Source organism: Mobula hypostoma, chromosome 29 (genome assembly GCF_963921235.1).
Source record: "Mobula hypostoma chromosome 29, sMobHyp1.1, whole genome shotgun sequence".
Taxonomy (NCBI): Eukaryota; Metazoa; Chordata; class Chondrichthyes; order Myliobatiformes; family Myliobatidae; genus Mobula; species Mobula hypostoma.
The window spans coordinates 589,755-612,706 of record NC_086125.1 but is presented as its reverse complement, the minus strand read 5'-3'; the positions used below and the strand labels follow the sequence as shown (position 1 = coordinate 612,706).

The window sequence follows — 22,952 nt, the reverse complement described above, 5'->3', positions numbered from 1 at the left end:
CTTCGATTTTCAGAAGCCATTTGATAAGGTGCCACACATGAGGCTGCTTAACAAATTCCTATGGAGTTACAGAACAGATACTGACATGAATAGAGGAATGGCTGACAGACAGGAGGCAGCAAGTTGAAATAATGTGGGCCTTTTCTGGATGGCTGACAGTGTGCACTGTTGTTCCTCAGGGGTCAGTGTTGGGACCGCTACTTTTCACATTGCTTGTCATTGATTTGGATAATGGATTTTATGTCTTTGTGGCAAAGTTTGTGGATGATACGAAGGTAGGTGAAGGGGTAGGTAGTGCTGAGGAAGCAATGCGATTGCAACTGGACTTAGACAAATTGGAATAATGGGCAAAAAAGCTGCAGATGGATTACAGTGTTGGGAAATGTATGACAATGCATTTTGGTAAAAGGAACAATAGTGCAGACTATTATCTAAATGGGGAGAAGGATCAAAGATCAGAGGTACAAAGGGACTTAGGAGTCCTCCTGCAAGACTCCCAGAATGTTAATTTACAGGTTGAGTCCATGGTAAAGAAGGCAAACACAATGTTGGCATTTATTTCAAGGGGAATAGAATATAAAACCAAGGAGGTAATGCTGAGGCTTTATAAGACACTGGTCAGGCCACACTTGGAGTATTGCCAACAGTTTTAGGTCCCATATCTCAGAAAGGATGTGCTGTCATTGGAGAGATTCCAGAGGAGGTTCACGAGGATGATACCAGAAATGAAGGGGTTAACATATGAAGAGCATTTGGCAGCTTTGGGCCTGTACTCACTGGAAATTAGAAGAATGTGGGGGACCTCTTTGAAATCTACCAAATGTTGAAAGGACCAGATAGGATGTAAGTGGGAAGAATGTTTCTAATGGTGGGGGTATCCAGAACGAGAGGGCACACCCTCAGAAATGAGGGGCAACCTTTTAGAACAGAGGTAAGAAGGTTTTTTTAGCCAGAGAGTAGTGAATCTGTGGAATGCTCTACCACAGACTGTGGTGGAGGCCAAGTCCATAGGTATGTTTAAGGCGGATGGTCAGGGTACGAAAGGATATGGCAAGAGGGCAGGTGTATGGGCTTGAGTGGCTGCAGATCAGCCATGATGGAATGGTGGAGCAGACTTGATGGGCTGAATAGCACAATTTTGCTCCCATGTCTTATGTTACTATGGCGTTATATCTATAATAGTCATGCAGCTCTGCTCCTGATATCTCCATGATTGTTGTGTATCTCTTTCCCAGGTGTTTCTATGATAGTGGTGCAGCTCCGTCCCTGGGTAGTAAGCTCAGGATTCCACAAGAGTAGTAACCTCATGATTGCTGCCTGCGCCACGTGACAGTGCGGATAGTAATAGTATGAGGGTGGCAGATAAAGGCGTGGCTGAAGAATTGGAGCAGTGGGAAAGGATTCAGATTTCTGGATACTTGAGACCCCTTCTGGAGCAGGTTGTACCTACACAGAAGGGACAGGTTGCACTCAAATCAGAGGAGGAACAATATGCTTGTGGACAGATTTACTAGAGCTGTTGGGAGTGGTTTAAATCAGGGGTCCCCAAACTTTTTTGCATCACGGACCGGTTTAGTATTGACAATATTCTTGCGGACCAGCCGACTGGGCGGGGTTGGGGTGGGGTGTTCAAGTAAGGTTACACTCACCTGAACATGTCTTTTACGGTTAGGGTTACCAACTTTCTCACTCCCAAATAGGGGACAAAAGTAGCAGTCAAATCCCGGGACACTTCACCCCAGGAAAGACTACCATGACCATGAAGCCTTGCGCGGGCACCTGTGTGCGCATGCGTGACGATTTTCTTTCTCCCACAAATCGGCTTTGCCTTCATCTTCCCAACTACATTGTACAGACATTATTTCTACTTTATATAGGCTGTGTACTTATCATATCATTCCTGCTTTTACTATATGTTAGTGTTATTTTCGGTTTTATGTGTTATTGGTATGATTTGGTAGGTTATTTTTTGGGTCTGGGAACGCTCAAAAAATTTTCCCATATAAATTAATGGTGATTGCTTTTTCGCTTCACGCCATTTCGGCACGAAAGGTTTCAGAGGAACGCTCTACCTTAGCGGGCGAAATACGAGACAAGGGCGGTCCCGTATGGGACAAACCAATTTAGCCCAGTATATGGGATGTTCCGGCTAATACGGGACAGTTGGCAACCCTAAGTTCAAGTTCAACAGTGCGTGACAGGGAATGAGGAAAGGTGCAGCTGACTCATATCATTTCCTCACGGCCCGGTACCGGTCCACGCCGGTGGTTGGGGATCGCTGGTTTAAACTAAGGGGGATGGGGACAGATGCAGTAAAGCTGAGGATGAGCCAGCACGTTTACAAGTAGATGATGGATGTAAATGAATGTAAGCAAGGACAAACCAATGACTGGGTACAAATGCAGACAGAGCAAAGAGATAAATTGGACCACAGAGGCAAAATTCAAAAGGGTGAAGAACACAGGACACTAGATGCTGTATTTAAATGCACATAGCATTTGGAATAAGGTGGGCAAACTCATGGCACAATTAGAGATTGGTCGGTATAACATCATGGACATCACTGAGTCGTGGCTAAAAGGAGGTCATAGTTGGGAGTTTAACATCAAAGGATATACTTCGTATTGAAAGGACAGGCAGGAAGGAAGTAGTGTGGCTCTGTTGTTAAAAGATGGAATTATTCCTTTAGAAAGAGGTGACGCAGGGTCAGAGAATATCAAATCTCTGTGGGTGAGGTTAAGAAACTGCAATGCTGAAAAAAATCAATATGAGAATCATATATAGGCCTCCAAATAGTAGTCAAGATGTAGAGTTGAGAATGTAAAAGGAGCCGGAAAAGGCATGCAATGAGGGTAATGTCACAATTGTAATGGGAGACATCAATGTGCAAGTAGATTGGGAAAATCAGGTTGGTGTCAGATCGCAACAAAGAGAATTTGTTGAATGCCTGCAAGATGGCTTTTTGAGCAGTTTATGCTTGATCCTACTCGGGAAAAGGCTATCTTAGACTGGGTGTTGTATAATAACCCAGATCTTATTAGGGAATTTAATATAAAGGAACCCTAAGGAGGCAATGATCATAATATTATTGAATTCATACTGTAACTTGAGAGGGAGAAGCATAACTCACATGCATCAGTATTGCACTGGAATAAAGGCAGTTACACAGGAACAAGAGAGGAGCATGCCCAGGTGGATTAGAGGAGGATATTGGTGAGGATGACAGCAGAAAAGAGGTAGCTGAAGTTTCTGGGAATAGTTCACAAGGCGCAGGATAGATATGTCCAACAGCAGTTCTTCTCAAATGGCAGGGCTAGGCAACCGTGGCTGAAAAGGGAAGTTAGGAATTGAATAAAAGCTAAGGAAAGGGATAATTGGGAAGTTTTTAAGACTCAACAGAAGGTACCTAAAAGAGCTATAGGAAGGGAAAAGATTAAATATAAGGGCAAACGAGCCAATAATATAAAGCAGTAAACCAAAAGCTGGTTCAGTTATATAAATAGTAAAAGGGAGGTGAGAGTTGATATTGGACACTGGAAAGTTAGACTGGTGACGTTGCAATAGAAACATAGAAAACCTATCATACAATACAGGCCCTTCGGCCCACAAAGCTGTGCCAAACATGTCCTTAGCTTAGAAATTACCTAGGGTTACCCATAGCCCTCCATTTTTCTAAGCTCCAAGTATCTATCCAGGAGTCTCTTAAAAGACCCTATCATTTCTGCCTCCACCACCATCATCGGCAGCCCATTCCATGCACTCACCATTCCCTGCATTAAAAAAAACTTACCCCCGACATCTCCTCTGTACCTACTTCCAAGCATCTTAAAACTGTGCCCTCTCGTGCTAGCCATTTCAGCCCTGGGAAACACCCTCTGACTATCCACACAATCAATGCCTCTCATCAGCTTGTATACCTCTATCAGGTCATCTCTCATCCACCGTCACTCCAAGGATAAAGGTTGAGTTCACTCAACCTATTCTCATAAGGTATGCTCCCCAATCCAGGCAACGTCCTTGCAAATTGCCTCTGCACCCTTTCTATGGCTTCCACATCCTTCCTGTAGTGAGGCGGCCAGAACTGAGCACAGTATTCCAAGTGGGGTCTGACCAGAATCCTATATAGCTGCAACATTACCTCTCGACTTTTAAACTCAATTCCATGATAGATGATGGCCAATGCACCATATGTCTTCTTAACCACAGAGTCAACTTGCCCAGCAGCCTTGAGTGTCCTATGGACTCAGACCCCAAGATCTCTCTGATCCTCCATACTGCCAAGAGTCTTACCATTAATATTATATTCTGTCATCATATTTGACCTACCAAAATGAACCACCTCACACTTATCTCCGTTGAACTCCATCTGCCACTTCTCAGCCCAGTTTGCATCCTATCAATGTCCCGTTGTAACCTCTGACAGCTGTCCACATGATCCACAACGCCCCCAACCTTTGTGTCATCAGCAAATTTACTAACCCATCCCTCCACTTCCGCATCCAGGTCATTTATAAAGATCACGAATAGTAGTGTTCCCAGAACATATCCTTGAGGCACACCACTGGTCATCGACCTCCATGCAGAATATGACGTGTCTACAACCACTCTTTGCCTTCTGTGGGCAATCCAGTTCTGGATCCACAAAGTGATGTCCCTTGGATCCCATGCCTCCTTACTTTCTTGATAAGCCTTGCATGGGGTACCTTAACAAATGCCTTGCTGAAATCCATATACACTACACCTATTGCTCTACCATTATCAATGTGTATAGTCACATCCTCAAAAAACTCACTCAGGCTCATAAGGCACGCACTACCTTTGACAAAGCCATGTTGACTATTCCTAATCATATTATGCCTTTCCAAATGTTCATCAATCCTGCCTCTCAGGATCTTCTCCATCAACTTACCAACCAATGAAGTAAGACTCACTGGTCTATAATTTCCTGGGCTATCTCTACACCCTTTCTTGAATAAGGAAACAACATCTGCAACCCTCCAATCCTCCAGAACATTTCCCGTCCCCATTGATGATGCAAAGATCATCATCAGAGGCTCAGCAATCTCCTCCCTCACCTCCCACAGTAGCTTAGGTTATATCCCATCCGGTCCCGGTAACTTATCCAACCTGATGCTTTCCAAAAGCTCCAGCACACCCTCTTCCTTAGTACCTACATGCTCAAGCTTTTCAGTCTGCTGTAAGACATCTCTACAATCTTGTAATGGGCGACAAAGAAATGGCAGATGAACTTAATTGGTACTTTGTATCTGCCTTCACTGTGGAAAGCACTAGCAGTGTGCCAGAGGTCCGTGAGTGTCAGGGAGCAGGAGTGAGCACCTTTAGGAAAATGTGCTAGGCAAACTCAAGGATCTTAAGGAGGAATCGTCACCTTCGACCAAATGGATCATATCACAGAGTGCTGAGAGATGTTGCTGAAGTGATAATGGATGCATTGGTCATGATCTTTCAAAAATTATTTGATTTAGCATGGTCCCGGAGGACTGGGAGATTACAAATGTCATTCCACTCTTTAAGAAGTGAAGACGGCGAAACAACGGAAATGATAGGGCAGTTAGCCTAACCTCAGTGGTTTGGAAAATATTGAAGATGAGCTTTTGGGGTACTTAGAGACTATTGATAAAATAAGTCAAAGTCAGCATGGTTTCTGTCAAGGGAAATCTTGCTTGACAATTCTGTTAGAGTTCTTCGAGGAAGTAACAAGCAGGGTGGACAAAGGAGAGGCAGTGGATGTCATTTACTTGATTTTCAGAAGTAGTTTAATAAGGTGCCATACATGAAGCTGTTTAACAAAATACAATTCTGTGATGTTACAAGAAAAGTACTGGCATAGATAGAGAAATGGTTGACAACCAGGATGCGGCAAGTAGGAATAAAGGGGGCTCTTCAGGTTTGCTGCCAGAGACTGGTGGTGTTCCTCAGGAGTCAGTATTGGGATTGCTACTTTTCACATTGTTTGTCTTGAAGAATCATTCCTAATTCCTCCATAATCACTTCAGCTACTTCTTTCGGAACCCTGGCATGCAGTCTATCTGGTCCAGGTGATTTATCTAACTTCAAACCTTTCAGCTTCCCAAGCACCTTCTCCTTTAGAATAACAACTACACTCACTTATACTCCCTGACACACAAACTTCTGGCACACTATTAATGTCTGCCACATAAAGACTTTTGCAAAATACTTCTTAAATTTGTCTGCCATTTCTTTTTCCTCCAATACTACCTCTGCAGCATCATATTCCAGCAGTCCAAAATCCACTTTTGCCTCTATTTTACTCTGAAAATATATACCTGAAAAAGTTTTTTAGTATCCTTTTTTATATTATATTCCCTCTCAATCTCATACATTTCAAGGAAGACATTTCATTGAAGTTAGCCAATATCCGCTTTATGAATTCTACTTTTAAGTTTCCCTTGCACTTCTCCGCCACTAATCTAAACCTTATGATACCTTTCCATCGCCACTTGGTCTCCTTGTCTCACCTCAGTGACTGGCCTCAAAGCTGGCAATGCCTCCTTCCTCATTGGACTAAAGCAATATGGGTTAGAAAGATCACTGACACACATTTCAAGAATTCCTTCCCTTTATTCTAATTATTCGAATACTACATGGTGTAATATGGATGGAAGTCTCGCAGTATCTCCATTTTATAGCCCTTGCACACCTTAGAAATACCCCTTAATATTTCCTGTGCAATCTCCCTCTCAGTATCAGGAGTTCCATAGAATCTCTCCAGTGTTGCCTTTATACACTTTTTGCTTCTTAACCATAATGGATTATGTAAACATTTTACAGTTTTCCTGCATTAACTTTCATCTGCCATATGTCTGTCCATTTTATTTCCTGACCATAATCATATCTTCTTGAAGTACATTACAATGTTCCTGTACTATTTCATCTTTTGCCTAGCCATCCTGATTCTCTCCATACTTCTTCTCTACTTAACATCAGTTATCCTGCAGCAAATCTTGCTCTTTTCATTGACCTGTGCTGGCTCCGAATCACATGTGGATTCCAATTTGGATTTCTCCTGTACAAATCCCTTCATGCACCACCTTTTCATCTGTTCTCTCCACAGCCCTACAGCCTTAAAGAATCTGTATCACTCTAGCACATGCATTGTTCCCTACAATTTACCAATGGGAAACTGTTTTGCCGATTTATATATACAGTATCTAACCTTTTAGAACACTTAAGTCTTTTGCCTTTCAATCTCTATTCCTTCCTCTGTAACAAACAAGAGAAAATCTGCAGATGCTGGAAATCCGAGCAACACACATTGAAGGTAGTCCTGCTGAAGGGTTTTGACCCGAAAAGTCGACAGTACTCATTTCCTAGTGAGTTCCTCCAACATTTTGTGTGTGTTCCTCCTCTGTAACTCCTTTTCATCCAATTACACTTCTGACCTTGGACCATTGTTATAAATGCAATACAAATTCACTTAACTTATTCTGCACCTCATTACACAATTCCATTAAATTCATTGCAGAATTTACATTGATTTGCTTGTGACTGAAGTCCTTAGGATATTGAATAGCTTGTTGAGGTGCATTGCCAAACTTACTTGAATGTCTGCATTATTATAATTGTAAAGGATTGCTCGAATTTCCACTTGCTCATTGCGGACAGCTGAGTATGGAAGGCGAAGGTCAATGTAAAAATTTTTCGTTACTCTTATATCATACGGTTCAGCAACACATATTCCTGTAAGAAGACAAGTTAATATTCAGAATAGGTACCCCATTCATTTTGTAAAAAGCGTAACCCACTGATGTAAATGTTTTACTCAGATGGTGGTGAGTGCATGGAATGGGCTGCCAGCTGTGCTGGTGGAGGCGGATACAATAGGGTCTTTTAAGAGACTTTTGGATAGGTACATGGAGCTTAGAAAAATAGAGAGCTATTGGTAAGCCTAGTAATTTCTAAGGTAGGGACATGTTCGGCACAACTTTGTGGGCCGAAGGGCCTGTAATGTGCTGTAGGTTTTCTATGTTTCTATGTTATGTTTCACAGACACACCAAGTTACTTCCAAAGCTGAAAAAAAGAGAATACATCTAATTTCCTCAAAAGGTTAACTTGGTGTTTGGATAGAATAACTTCCAAATTCCCAAGAATAAATACTATTTTAATTTGACCATTCTGCCACAATACAAGATATATCATCTTTGATTTGAGGTTTAAAAAATTGTGAGAGTGTTATATTATGACCTTTCACATTCTGCTATGTATTTACTTCAAATTCAAGCTGGTTGGTGAGGTCTAGTAACTTAATGGTCGGAGTTTATCCAATCATGGTCATTGGGATGTGATGGTAGGCTTCGATCATTGCCAGCAGTCACTTGTTTTGGTGAGTCAGAGTGAGATTTAAAAAGAGAGCGTGGCCTTTTTGGTCTTTGTAGCAGCTTAGGTCACGGTGACTTATGAAGTAATTGGCAAAAGCCAATATAAAGAAGTTAGGTTTAAGCACAGTGGCCATTGTAGGTGCAGCCATAGCATCGGCGAATTTGTGTTCGAGAGGATTAGTCGAGAAGAGGCAAACGCTCTTGGTATGTTTATTTCTTCTTTTGCTGGGACATGGCTAGTGCAGTGAGAATGGGTACAAGGTCAGTGGTGTGTTCTTCATGTGAGATGTGGGAATTCAAGAAGATCTCCAGTGTTTCTGATAACTACATCTTCATGAGATGCATTGATCTCCAGCTCCTTACAAACTGTGTTTGGGAGCTGGAACTGCAACTGGATGACATTCGGCTATACAGGAGAATGAGAAAGAGATAGATAGGAGCTATGAGGGGGTAGTCACCCTAAAGTTGCAGGAGGTAGTTGCAGGAGGACTGTCAGGGGAGGGAAAGCAAACAGTGCAGTGTATTACTTGAATAATAAGTATACTGCTTTGGATACTGTTGGGTGGGGGAATGGCTTATCCAGGGAAAACTGAAGTGACTGGGTCTCCAGCACTGAGTTTGGCTCTGTAGCTCAGAAAGGAAGGGGAAGAAGATGAGTTTAGAGCTGAAAGGGGATTCAGTATTGAGAGGAGCATGCAGGAGATTCTGTGGATGTGAAAGAGACACCCAGGTATGTTGTCTCCTAAGTGCCAGTGTCAGGAATTTCATGGATTAGGTCCATAGAATTCTAGAGTGGGATGGTGAGCAGCTAGAAGTTGTGGTACATTTGGTACCAGCAACATAGGTAGGAAAAGAGATGAGGTCCTAAAGGGGGAATATAGAGAGCTATAGCAGTGTGAGGAGGTTTGTGAACCCTATACAATTTTCTCTGTTTCTGCATAAATATGACCTAAAATGTGATCATATCTTCACGCAAGGCCTAAAACTAGATAAAGACAACCTAATTAAATAAATATCACAATAAATATTTCAATGAGTACAGGCCCAATACTGCCAAACACTCCTCATATTTTAAACCCTTCACTCCTGGAATCATCCTCATGAACATCCTCTGGACTTTCTCTAATGACAATACAACTTCTTCAAGATATGGCGCCCAAGACCGTTGACAATACTCCAAGTGTGGCCTGACCAGTGTCTTATAAAGCCTCAGCATTATCTCCCTGCTTCTGTATTCTATTCATCTTGAAATGAATGCCAACATTGCATTTGCCTTCTTCACCACAGACTCAACCTGTAAATTCACCTGCTGGGTGTCTTGCACAAGGATTCTCAAGTACCTCTGCACCTCTGATGTTTGAAGCTTCTCCACATTTAGGTAATAGTCTACACTATTGTTCTTTTTACCAAAATGCATCATCATACATTTCCCAACACTATTATATCTGGAACTTGTCTAATCCTGCTGCAATTGCATTGCTTCCTCACCAATACCTACCCCTCCATCTATCTTCATATCATCTGTAACCTTTACACAAAGCCATCAATTCCATTATCTAAGTCATTGATAAACAATGTGAAACATAGTGGTCCCAATACTGACCTCTGAGGAACACCACTAGCCACTGGTAGCAAAACAGAAAAGGTCCCTTTATTCCTACTCACTGCTTCTAGCCATTCCTCTTTCCATGATGGTATCTTTCCTGTAATGCCATAGGATTTCACCTTGATAGCAGCCTTGTGCATGGCACCTTATCAAATGCCTTCTGAAAATCCAAGTTCTGATATCCATTGCCACTCCATTCTCCGCACTGCTTGTTATGTCCTCGAAGAATTCAAATAGATTTTTCAGGCAAGATTTCCCTTGACAGAAACCATACTGACTTTGACTTATTTTATCCAAGTACCCCGAAACCTTGTCCTTAATACTGGACTCCAACACTTTCCCAACCACTGAGTTTAGGCTAATTGGCTTATAATTTTCTCTCTTTGCTCTTCCCCCCCTTCGTAAAGAGTGGAGTGACATATTCAGTCCTATGGGAACATGCTGCTACCAAGAAAATGCTCCTGCCAGTATCTCTGCTTCCCTCGCTGGCATCTGTTTTAAACAAGAGTCTATGTTAAACCATGAATTTTTTTTACACAGCAGCACATAAACCTTCCTCGACATTCACTTGTCTTTCCCTTAGGTTTCTGTCTGGTGATTGTGACCCAGTAAAGTAATAGCATAACAGTGATAACATTCATGAAAGGACTTAATGTAATCTTCCTATTATGATGGAATATTCTGCCAATAGAAACCCCAGGTTCTTTAAGGTTGTCATAGCCAAGGATTGTGGGGATAAGCTCCCACTAGGTATTAAATGCTCCCAGTGCTCTCAAGTAGCCTCTGATAACCATGTACAGCTCTTGAACTTTATGTGTGGTTTAGCTACTAATCCCAGTGAACTGATTCTACTGACAGGAGAAGGGGCAAAGGTAGGTTACTGGTGCCTTAAAACCAGTCACTCTGGACAGAAGGGGTTCATCAGCTATGGCTGGCAACTCACCGAGAAGAAGGAAATTTCAAACCTCCACTAATTTATGGCTGTACTCACTTGCAGGTAAGGCTTTGGGAGTAAACCCGAAGGAAAATCCTGAGCTGGAGTCCCTAATGCAGTCCAACATAGGGTTCAATGCTGACTGACAGCTCCTGCAATGCCACTGGTGTCAAACTGCATCGCTCGTTGTCATTCCTTCAGATTCATCAGCTTCATGAAGAAAGGGAGCCTGCTCTCCATATCATACTTCCCTGACCTGTATACTAGCTTGCATATTGACTTCAACATAGACAGCTAGGACACAACACCCATGGTTGATCCCAACCAATGGTGGCTCACAGAAACTCCAATTCAGTTGCTGCTACCTTTAATGTTCAAACACAACATATTGACACAATCAGATAACCTGAAGAAAGAAATACAATAGATAGACCTACTGACAAGGAACTATTTTCTTTCTGTGATGGACTGTAACAGTGAAGGAAGGTCTTGATTAAAAAATGATCCATCTGTTATCAATACAAGTAATTAACCATTCTTTTTCAACACAAAAAAGTTCTGGAGGAACTCAGCAGGTCAGGCAGCATCTATGAAAATGAATAAACAGTCGACATATTGGGCCAAGACCCTTCATCACAGCTGAATAAGAAGGGGAAAGCTGCTGAATAAAAAAAAAAGAGGTGGGGGGGGAGATGAGAAGGTGACAGGTGAAGACAGGTGAGTGATAAAGGGCTGGAGAAGAAGGAATTTGATGTAACAGGGGAGTGGACCATGGGAAAAAGGGGAAAAGGGAAGAGGAAAAAAGGGAAGGGAAGAAAAGAGAAAAGGTAGAAGGGATGGAAGTCTATTACCAAGGATGAGGTTTGAGGGTACTTGGAGACTACCGATCAAATGAGTCAAAGTCAGCATGGCTTCTGTAAGGGGAAATCTGGTCTGTCAAACCTGTTAGAGTTCTTCAAGGAAATAGCAAGCAGGGTGGACAAAGGAGAGGCGGTGGATGTCATTTCTTCGATTTTCAGAAGGCATTTGATAAGGTACCACACATGAGGCTGCTTAACAAGATAAAATCCAATGGCATTACAGGAAAGACACTGGCATTGATAGATGAATGGCTGACAGCCAGGAGGCAGCAAGTGGGAATAAAGGAGCCTTTTCTGGTTGGCTGCCAGTGACTAGTGGTGTTCCTCAGGGGTCAATATTGGGACTGCTACTTTTCACATTGTTTGGATAGTGGAATTGATGGCTTTGTGAATGATACAAAGATAAGTGGAGGGGTAGGGAATTTGGGAATTTGGTAGGGAATGTGATTGTAGCAGAACAGACAAAATGGAAGGATGGGCAAAAAAGTGACAAATGGAATACAGTGTTGGGAAATGTATGATAATGCATTTTGGTAAATGCAGCAATAGTGTGGACTATTAACTAAGTGCAGAGAAGGTTCAAACATCAGAGGTGCAGAGGTACTTAGGAGTCCTCATGCAAGACTTTGCAAGTTGAGTCTGTGGTAAGGAAGGCAAATGCAATGTTGGCATTTATTTCAAGGGGAATAAAATATAAAAGCAAAGAGATAATGCTGAGGCTTTATAAGACACTGGTCAGGCTGCACTTGGAGTATTGTTAACAGTTTTGGGCCCCATATCCCAGAAAAGATGTGTTGTCATTGGAGAGAGCCCAGAGGAAGTTCACAAGGATGATTCTGGGAATGAAGGGGTTAACATACGAGGAGAATTTGGCAGATTCCGGCTTGTATTCACTGGAATTTAGAAAAATGCGGGAGTGATCTCATTGATGTTGAAAGGACTAGATAAGGTGGATGTGGAAAGCACTTTTCCCTTGGTAGGGGCATCCAGAACTGGAGGCCACAGCCTCAAAATTGAGGAAGTACCCTTTAGAACTGTTTCCTATGGTGGGGGTATCAAGAACTTGAGGGCACAGCCTCAAGATAGAGGTGTGACCCTTTAGAACAGAGGTAAGGAGGATTTTTTTTAGCCAGAGAGTAGTGAATCTGTGGAATGCTCTTCCGCTAGACTGTGGTGGTGGCCAAGTCCATGGGTATATTTAAGGTGGAAGTTGATAGTTTCCATATTAGTCAGGACATCAGAGGATATAGCAAGAAGGCAGGTGTATGGAGTTGAATGGGATCTGGGATCAGCCATGATGGAATGACAAAACAAACTCAAAGGGCTGAATGGCTTAATTCTGTTTCTATGTCTTATGGTCTGAGGAGGGGCACCAGCGGTGACCTTTGTCATTTAACTTCTTGTCTGTTATTCTCCTCTTTCATTTTTGTCGGCATTTTAAAATGTGTTTTAACAAAAATTTCTAACTCCTTATTTTGATGCAAGATGCTCATCTCAAAATGTTCTATTTTTCTCTTTCTAATACCTATTCCAATAGGCCAGGTGAATATTTTCAGCTAAGTATTCAGAAAATGCTGCAGAAAATTGTAAATCCAACCAGATCCATGACAGACACTTGTCTCCCTATCACCAAGGACATTTTCAAAAGGTGATGCCTGGAAAAGGCGGTGCCCATTAGTAAGGACTGCCGTCAGGCAGGACGTGCCCTCTTCTCATTGCTGCTGTCAAGAAGGAGGTACAGGAGCCTGGAGACACACACTTAACATTTTAGAAACAGCTTCTTCCCCTCTGTCCTCATACTTCTGAATGGATAATATACCCATGTACACATTTATTTTATTTAATTTTTATATCTATTTCTTAGTGTAATTTATAGGTTTTTATTATTACGTATTGCAGTGCACTGCTGCCACAAAACAACAAATTTCACAACATATGCCAGTGATGTTGAATGTGATCCCAATCCAGCATTTTGTGACTACGATTCATTTGCTGTTTCTATTTCAGATTTTCCACCTCTGGAATATCTTACATTTCATAAATTGAGATTGTATCTTTTATATACTGCAACGTCTTTGGTGCTCTGATTGTCATACAGCTTCATTCTCACAACTTCCAGGTATAGAAAGGAAGAAAATACTAATATTTGATCAAAGCCTTGCCTAATGATGCCTTTAATATGTTATGTAGTTATTGATCTCAATATTCTTATAATCCATAAGAAACTTGCCTTTTGTTGGAGACATACTGACTGCTTGTATTTCCCACGTAGTGATTGTGTCTTGCAAGACTGCAGGTAATGTCAATGATGCAAGACTGTTTAAGAAAATAAATATCTATTAAACTCATTATGACACATACATTCAACCTCCTGCTGTTTATGTGTATTTGTTGTAAAAAATTTATTTTAAATGAAAATCTTTGGATGCAATAGTCATACTTCCCTTCACATACGTTCACATTTGCTTAGTCATGGGTTGCATTAATGGGTAATTCAAGTTTAACTAGTTTCTCCAAGAAACATCCATGATATAATCATAGCATATTATATGAGAGGCTGTGTACCTTTTGACACTAGGAATGTTGTGACTTTTGATATACTGTTGTAACAACCACTAACTTTAGTTGACCACCATCAATAAAGGACGCTTTCTTTTTTAAACTGACTCTACAGCCTAAGGAATGAGTAACACCAATGACACATGGTACAGAAGCTTCTTGGATGGAGGGCTGGGTATTTTTACTGAATCACATTGTGTTTATATGTTATAGTGCTAGTTAGTTCTGTTATTCCCATTATTAAATGCCAGTAAAATTACTTCATTTAAAATTATTCCCTGCACAAGAAGCTTTTTTTATGAATGTGCTTTGTAATGACTTTTAAGACTGGTGATATGGCATAGTAAGGAGTACTATTTCTTCTCAGTCAGAATTCAATTACTGTTCTATAAAGTTATGTGTAAACATCTATATCTGTCATCATGGCATTACTCTGACAACAAAAAAACAAGGACACTTTCCCAAGATCCATCATCATTTTTTTCCTGCATTTCCTAAAATACAAATTTAATTCTCTGAAACAAATTCCAGTCAAATATTAACAAAAAAAGCATTTGTTGGATGAAACTCTTTGTAATATCCTGAGAGAATTTTACTGTGTAGTGCAGTATACATAACAAGGTTTCATTAAAATATGTAAGACTTTAGAATAAATACCCATCTTTGTCTGTGTTTTGTGGAAGATGAAAAGTGTTCCATAGCCAGCTTTCTAGGAAGTTAGTCCTGACTCTTTGGTTTTGATTGGAGGAATAGTAATCTTCATCAGCGCCTAATGGAAAAGAATAAATTACAGATTTAGATATAATCTAAACTTGGAGATAAAAGATAAAAACTATAAATTTACATTTTCTGTTCAGAATGGAAACATCCTCAGTGAGTGACCACAGTCAGAGCAGATCAGTAGTAACATCTCTTCATCGTTGATAATCAACACAGGTGCACTAAGGGATAGTCCACAGCTCTACTCTATAATGGTGAACGTTAAAAAGCTATTCTTCAAATGTTGAGTGTGGTCTTCAAGCTCCTCTACCTCCTGGATGGTGATGATCAAACGGCATCTATAAATTTTCCAATTACCCTACAGGTGATGGCAAGGAGGTGTACAAGAGTGATGAAGATTGGCTGGTTGAGTGGTGTCACAACAACCTTACACTCAATGTCAGCAAGAATGAGAATTGAATTGTGGACTTTTTAGGCAGGGGAAGTAGGAGTAGTAGGAAAACACATACCAATCCTCATTGATGAGTCAGTGATGGAAATGGTTCCTGTCTGTTAATATCGCAAAGGATCTATCATAGGCCCAAAATATTGATGTATTCACAAGAAGGCACATCAGTGGCTTTACTTCATTAGGAGTCTGAGGAGATTTGGAATGTCACCAAAGAATCTTGCAAATGTCTACATGTTTTCGCTGGAGAGCATTCTGACTGGTTGCATCACCACCTGGTAGGGAGGCTCCAGTGCTCAGGATTGCTAGAGGCTGCAGAGTGTTGTGCACACAACCAGTCCTATTTCAGATACAACCCTTGCTGCCATCCAGGAATTTCAAGAGCAATGCCTAAAAAAAATCTACATTAAAGATCATCACCCTCTGGGAAGTAGAGGAGTTTGAAGACCACACTCAATGTTTGAAGAATGGCTTCTTAGCCTTCACCATTAGACTTCCAAATGGTCGATGAACATGTGACCACTACCTCATTTGTCTTTTGCACCATTCAGTTTTGCAACTTATAGTAAATTTATATCTTTGCACTGACCTGCTGACACTAAACAACAAAATTTATAACATATGGCAGTGATAGTAAACCTGTTCTAATTATAAATCACTTAAATCCTTCTAGCGAGAATGTCATCCCTGTCTTTTCTGACATTTTTAGAGACACAGAGCTCTCAACAGGACAGCTGATTCTAATCTGAAATGGACAGATGAAGAGCATTTTGACCCTGCAACAATACCTACATCCACAATATTCATTAAAAGGGAACTGTGTAGGAGCCTTAAAAAGTGAGGCGTTTAAGGAGAACATGAAGGTGGAACTTCTTCACTCACTGAGTGGTGAAGTGTGGAATGAACTGCCAGAGTAAGTGGTGGATGTGGGTTCAATTTCAATTTCTCAATAAATGGGAGGGGTATAGTGACCTATAGTCCAGGTGCTGGTTGATGGGACTTGTTTGGTCAAAGGGCTTGTTTCTGAGCTCTAGTATTCCATGAATATGACTCTATAAACCTCCTGGTTAGATGCAGAGATCCATCAAAAATATAAAGTGAGGAAAAAACAAAAAGTGATGATAACACTCAGCAGGTCAAACGGCATCTGTAGAAAGAGAAAAACTTAATGTTTCAGGTCCAGAATCCTTCATCTGAACCACACTATAATAACTCTTATTTATTTATTTAGAGATAAAGTGTGGAACAGGCCCTTCCATCCTGAAGAGCCGCGTTGCCCAGCAACCCACCTAATCATAGAATGATTTACAATGACTAATTAACCTACGTCTTTGAACTGGAGGAACCCATACAGTTACAGTGAACACATATAAACTCCTTTCAGACAGCCCCAAAACTGAAAAGGGAACTCCGAAGCCTTGAGCTATAGATGCTGCTTTACCTGCTGATAGGGTCTGGCATTTCCTATTTTCATTTTAGATTTCCCGCATCTGAAGTTTTTATGATGTTCAATAACAGATTTTCGGCAACAATTTGGAAGTGTGATATATCCATTTTAAAGAAAACTCTCAAACCTGAAGGCAGACTGGTTCAAACTTTACTTTGTTACAACATTTTGTCAGAGTCATAAGCAATGTTTCTGATTTAAATACAAGGTATGCAAGTTGTCTTCACAGATCAGCAAAAACAAATTGTGAATTACTTTGGCTTTCCAGCAAAACATGTAAGTTGGGTTTCAGTATAACTTACAATATATCCTTGCGCCCTACACCTGTGTCGTCACAACTACCTGCAATCTCTCTTTACCCTTTCCTTTTATTGCCCAACCTTCAAGCAAACTCCTTCCACAACTTTTAATCTTGTCTCCCTAGTGATTCTGAGACAGAACCTACACCCTGGATTTATCCAATTTCCTCCCTTTGCTCTACACTAGTAAAATATAAAAAAAGTAAAGACTTCATCTGCAACTGAATTCCCCAGAAGTGATGCCACAAACAGAGCATTGCTTGACCTACCACCTTTATATATGACAAAAGATAATCCAGGATCGGGCCTCTTGGCTCTTGAGTGTGCCACTCATTTAATAAGATCATGATCATTTCGATTTTAATCTGTACTCCTCATTCCTCTATACCGTAAAGAACCTTTATGTGTTTTGAACGTCTTCATCACCGTAGCCTTGGGTGCATGTGACTAGCTGCAGAAGCGGTGATGGTGACCTAGATGATGTAATATGACTGTGGATGTGAAATTTGAGCATGAGAACATGAAGGTCACGTGAACACAGGGGCGTGATGTGTGAACAATGGTGGCAAGTGATAACTGGTTGGGTGGTTTGGGCTGGTGTTAGTATAGTGGTGCACCTACTGCAGCAGCATTTTATAACAGTGCTGTTGTTATAAAAGCAGTCAGTGGGCTGGGGACAAGTTCACCGGGGCTCACCAACAAGGGGGTAGGGGTTCATATTTCTGGATCATTAGGATCTCTTCTGGGGAGTGTATGACTTGAACAAAAGGGATGGGTTACACCTGAACCTGAGGGGGTCCAATATCCTTGCGGGCATAGTAGCCAGAGTTGTTCAGGAAGGTTTAAACTAATTTGGCAGGGGGAAAGGAAATGGAGTAATAGTACTGAGGAAGAGGTAGTTGGTTTACTAACAGGGGCAATGTGTAGTGAGACTGCCAGCAAGAAAAGCCTGATGATAGGCCATGAGGGAGGAGCTGGCCAGTATAGACTGGAAAAAAACACTGGCAGGGATGATGTCAGAGCAGCAATGACTGGAGTTATTGGAACAATTCAGGAGGTACAGGACACATACATCCCAAAGAGGAAAAAGTATCCTAAAGGCAAGATGACACAACCATGGCTAACAGGAGAAGTCAAAGCTAACATAAAAGTGAAAGTAAAGGGATATAATAGAGAAAAAAATAGTGGGAAGTTAGAGGATTGGGAAGTATTTAAAAACCAACAGAAGGCAACTAAAAAAAAAATCATTGAGAAGGTACAGATGGAATTTGAAAGTAAGCTAGCCAATAATATTTAAGAGGATACCAAAAGAGTCTTCAGATACATAAAGTGTAAAAGAGAGGTGAGTGTGTATATCGGACCACTGGAAAATGATACTGCTAAGGTAGTAATGGGGGGCAAGGAAATGCCAGATGAACTTAATAAGTATTTTGCATCATTTGTAACTGTGGGAGATCTTAGCAGGTTGGTGCAAGTTCCAGGTGCTATGGTTCATGAAGTGTGTGAAGCTACCATTACTAGGGAGAAGGTTTTGGGGGGACTCAAAGGTCTGCAGGCAGGTAAGTCACATATCCAGATGGTGGAAACTCCAAGTTTCTGAAAGAGGTGGCTGAAGAGATTCTGGAGGTACTAGTAATGATCTTTCAAGAATTACTAGATTCTGGAATGGTTCCAGAAGACAGGAAAATTGCAAATGTCGTTCCATTCTTCAAGCAGGAAGAGAGGTAGAGAAAAGGAAATTACAGGCCAATTAGTCTAACCTCAGTGATTGGGAAGATGGAGGAGTCAATTGTTCCGGGTGTGGTTTTCAGGTACTTGGGGGTACATGACAAAATTGGCCATAGTTAGTATGGTTTCTTCAAGGGAAAATCTGGCCTGACTAATCTGTTGGAATTCTTTGAAGAAACCACAAGCAGGATAGACAAAGGAGATTTGGTTGATGTTGTTTACAAGGATTTTCAGAAGGGCTTTGACAAGGTGCATAGCATGAGGCTGCTTTAAAATTTAAGCACTCGTGCCATTGCAGGAAATACACAAGCATGAATAAAGCTGTGGGTGATTGGCAGCAGGCAAAGATTGGGAATAAAGTTCTATGCTCTATGTTCTAAAAGGAGCCTTTTCTGGTTGGCTGCTGTTGGCCAGTGGTGTTCACAGGGGTCTGTGTTAGGACTCTTTCATTCTATGTTATATGTCAATATCTCGGACGACAGAATTGATGGCTTTCTGCCAAGTTTGCAGTCAATATGAAGATAGGTGGAGAGGCAAGTAGTTTTGAGGAAGTAGAGAGGCTACAGAAGGACTTACACAGATTAGGAGAGTGGGAAAAGAAGTGGCAGATGGAATATAGTGTCAGGAAGTGTATGGTCATCCACTTTGTTGGAAGAAATAACTGGAGAGAAAATACAAATAAATGGTGGAGCAGACGCAATGACCAAATGGCCTAATTCTGCTCTACTTCCGGTCTTAAGGTCTACGACCATGGAAGAAAGGGAAGGGGGAAGGAGCACCAGAGGGAGGCGTTGGGCAGGTAAGAAGAGAAGGTATGAGAAAGAAATACGAATGGTGATGGTGGAGAGAAGGATGGGGTAATTACTGAATTTTCAGAAATCAATGTTCATGCCATCAGGTTGGAAGCTGTGCAGATGAAATATAAGGTCATGAGGGAGGGAGTGTTCCTCACTGAAATATAAAGCAATATTTAATAAAGTGTAAAAACTTCTTATTCTGACTCCTCCCATCTTCATTCCAGTCCACATGAAGGGTCTCAGCCCAAAACGCCAACTGTTTACTCTTTCCAATTGATGCTGCCCGACCTACTGATTTCCTCCAGCATTTTGTGTGTGCTGCTGAAAAACCTTTCAATTGCTTTGTAATATTAATCACTTATATTCGACACAGTTTTGTGGGCTGAAGAGCCTGTATTGTGCTGTAGGTTTTCTATGTTCTAAATCTACTTTCTGATTTGCTTGTGATTACTATGTTCTAAAGATTTATCCATTATTGTATTAATAGCCACTAGGGCAGCATGGTAACGTAACAGTTAGCGTGATGTTATCACATTTGGGAGCTTCAGAGTTTGCAGTTCAATTCTGATATCACTGGAAAGATGTTTGTACATCCTTCCTGTGAACATGTAGGTTTCCTCTGCACGCTCCGGTTACCTCCCACATCCCAAAGACATACCGGTTAGAAGGATAATTGGTCATTGTAAAACTGCCTTGCGATTAGGCTAGTGTTCCGTAAGTGGGTTAAATAAATATAGCTGCTGACACAAAACCTTTTCAAGAGAAGCCATTTCACCTTTTGTTCCTGCATTCATGAAGTTTGTAAAATATTAAATGATTTTCTTTTAAAATATTAGAAAGCAGTTCACATTGTGCTTTGAGGTTCCCCTCCAGAGAAAAATAAACAATGCTCACTTCGGGCTAAAGACATTGTTGTTCTTTGAAACAACTCCTTGTATTGGCGAATGTGCTCGCAACAATCTGTGAAGGCATCTGCACATGCTTTCCCAAGTTGTATATGTCTTGCTCTTTTACTGCAGCTGAAACGCATGGCATTCTCCTTCATTCCGACATCACAACACCTGCGCAGGAGTTCATCTGTGTATCTCCTTGCTGAAACATAAAGCAAAATTTAATAAAGTGTGAAAAAAGGTAGAGACCGCGAGATAACATAAGGGATCTAAATGGACTGTCATATGAGGAACAATGAGGCCGTTATATAGAGAAATATCACACATGGAGTGCCAGTAGCATAATACTGTTTATTTTTTTTACTTGTGTCATAAATGCATCTTATTGCTTATTAATTTATTTGTGGTAATATTACTTTGTACTGTGTGAGTTCTGTAAGGAAGCTACCTCTGGTAGATTTTTGGGGCATAGTTGTAGGATAAAATAGCAGTTCTAGAGTTATAAAAGAAGAAGCACCCCTTCGCTGCATCAAGTCCATTTAAAATGTCTGCTCCCATCGACCTGCACCAAGACCATAGACCTCCATACCCTTACAATCCGTGTACCTATCCATTCTTCTCTTAAACTTTGTGCTAGTAGCTTGATTCACAAGCTCAGCACCCTCTAAGTGAAGTTTCCCTTCATGTTCCCCTTAAACTTTTCACATCTCACCCTTAACTGATCACCTCTGATTATAGTCAACCTCAGGTAGAAAAAGCCTGCTTGCATTTACCTTATCTATAGCCTTCATAATTTTGTATACCTCTATCAAATCTCCTCTCAATCTCCTATATTCTCAGGAATAAAGCCCTAACTGCAGTACTACTGCAGTTGTACAAGGCCTTGGTGAGACCACACCTGGAGTATTGTGTGCAGTTTTGGTCCCATAATCTGAGGAAAGACATTCTTGCCATAGAGGGAGTACAAAGAAGGTTCACCAAATTGATTCCTGGGATGGCAGGACTTTCATATGATGAAAGACTGGATCGACTAGGCTTATACTCTCTGGAATTTAGGAGTTTGAGGGGGGATCTTATTGAAACATATAAAATCCTAAGGGGATTGGACAGGCTAGATGCAGGAAAATTGGTCCCGATGTTGGGGAAGTCCAGAACGAGGGGTCACATTTTGGGGATAAAGGGGAAGCCTTTTAGGACAGATATTAGGAAAAACTTCTTCACACAGAGAGTGGTGAATCTGTGGAATTCTCTGCCACAGGAAACAGTTGAGGCCAGTTCATTGGCTATATTTAAGAGGGAGTTAGATATGGCCCTTATGGCTAAAGGGATCAGGGGGTATGGAGGGAAGGCAGGTACAGGGTTCTGAGTTGGATGATCAGCCATGATCATACTGAATGGCGGTGCAGGCTCGAAGGGCCGAATGGCCTACTCCTGCACCTATTTTCTATGTTTTTATGTAGCCTATTCAGGTCTTCCAGACCTGGCAACATCCTTGTAAATTTTTTCCGTACTCGTTTAACACAGGTCAGGAAATGCAACAAATTATCCAAACAAGGTGCAGCCATCCCACCATTTGACCCAGAAAGAATTGTCAAATGGGCAAAGCAACAATAGCCCGCTAGATCGGTCCTCGCTAAGGGGCTGAACTTTGCTCCAGTCTCCAGTGCTATACCTTATCGGGACAACATTGGCAGAGTAGAGCAAGCAAATCGAACACTGCCACCGGATACTGCGGCGGAAGTAAGTATAGAGGACTGCGTGGTTCTAAGAAGAGCCATTTTGGCAAAAGGAGAGATATTGGCCTCCATTCACTACAGCAAACCGAGCCATCATGATTATATCAGCAGACAAAGGAAATGTGACAGTCCTGATTTCCTCCAAAGAATGCCACAGAAAAGTCCAACAGATTCTGGATGATCCTACCTACAGCGTTCTACAGTGGGATCCCACGGATTCGATTGTCAGGACGACCTTCGCTTTACTGAAGAAATCCGGACTGCCAGCAGACATGTGTAAGACACGTTTGCCTCAGGTGCCGGTACCACCAGACCTTATGGGCTCCCTAAGATACACAAGGAGGGTTCCCCTCTGAGGCCTATCGTCAGTGGGATAGATTACCCATCTTAATACCTCGCTAAGCATTTAATGACCATGTTATCACCCTTTGTTGGGGACTGTGAGCAACACATCACGATTTCACCAACTTCATTAAAACAATAACCAACATCCAGCTGAACCTGAAGAACATATGGTTAGTTTCAACATGGAGTGTCTGTTTACAAGAGTTCCCATTAAGGACAGCT

At 41.4% G+C, this 22,952-nt stretch overlaps 1 protein-coding gene across 4 annotated transcripts in view; it reads right to left on the bottom strand.

Annotated features, from left to right (window-relative positions):
• LOC134339484 (complement C3-like) overlaps positions 1-22,952 on the bottom strand; it is a 168,295-nt gene that overhangs the window by 76,587 nt on the left and 68,756 nt on the right. For all 4 annotated transcript variants that reach the window (XR_010016409.1, XR_010016411.1, XR_010016410.1 and 1 more), the window contains exons 17-20: positions 20,654-20,851; positions 14,978-15,089; positions 13,992-14,077; positions 7,583-7,722 (exon numbers count right to left, since the gene is read on the bottom strand). Coding sequence is in view for 1 of the 4 variants with exons in the window: in XM_063036036.1 (XP_062892106.1) it covers positions 7,583-7,722; positions 13,992-14,077; positions 14,978-15,089; positions 20,654-20,851 (536 nt within the window). In the remaining 3 variants the exon portion in view is untranslated. The remainder of the gene's footprint in view (positions 1-7,582; positions 7,723-13,991; positions 14,078-14,977; positions 15,090-20,653; positions 20,852-22,952) is intronic.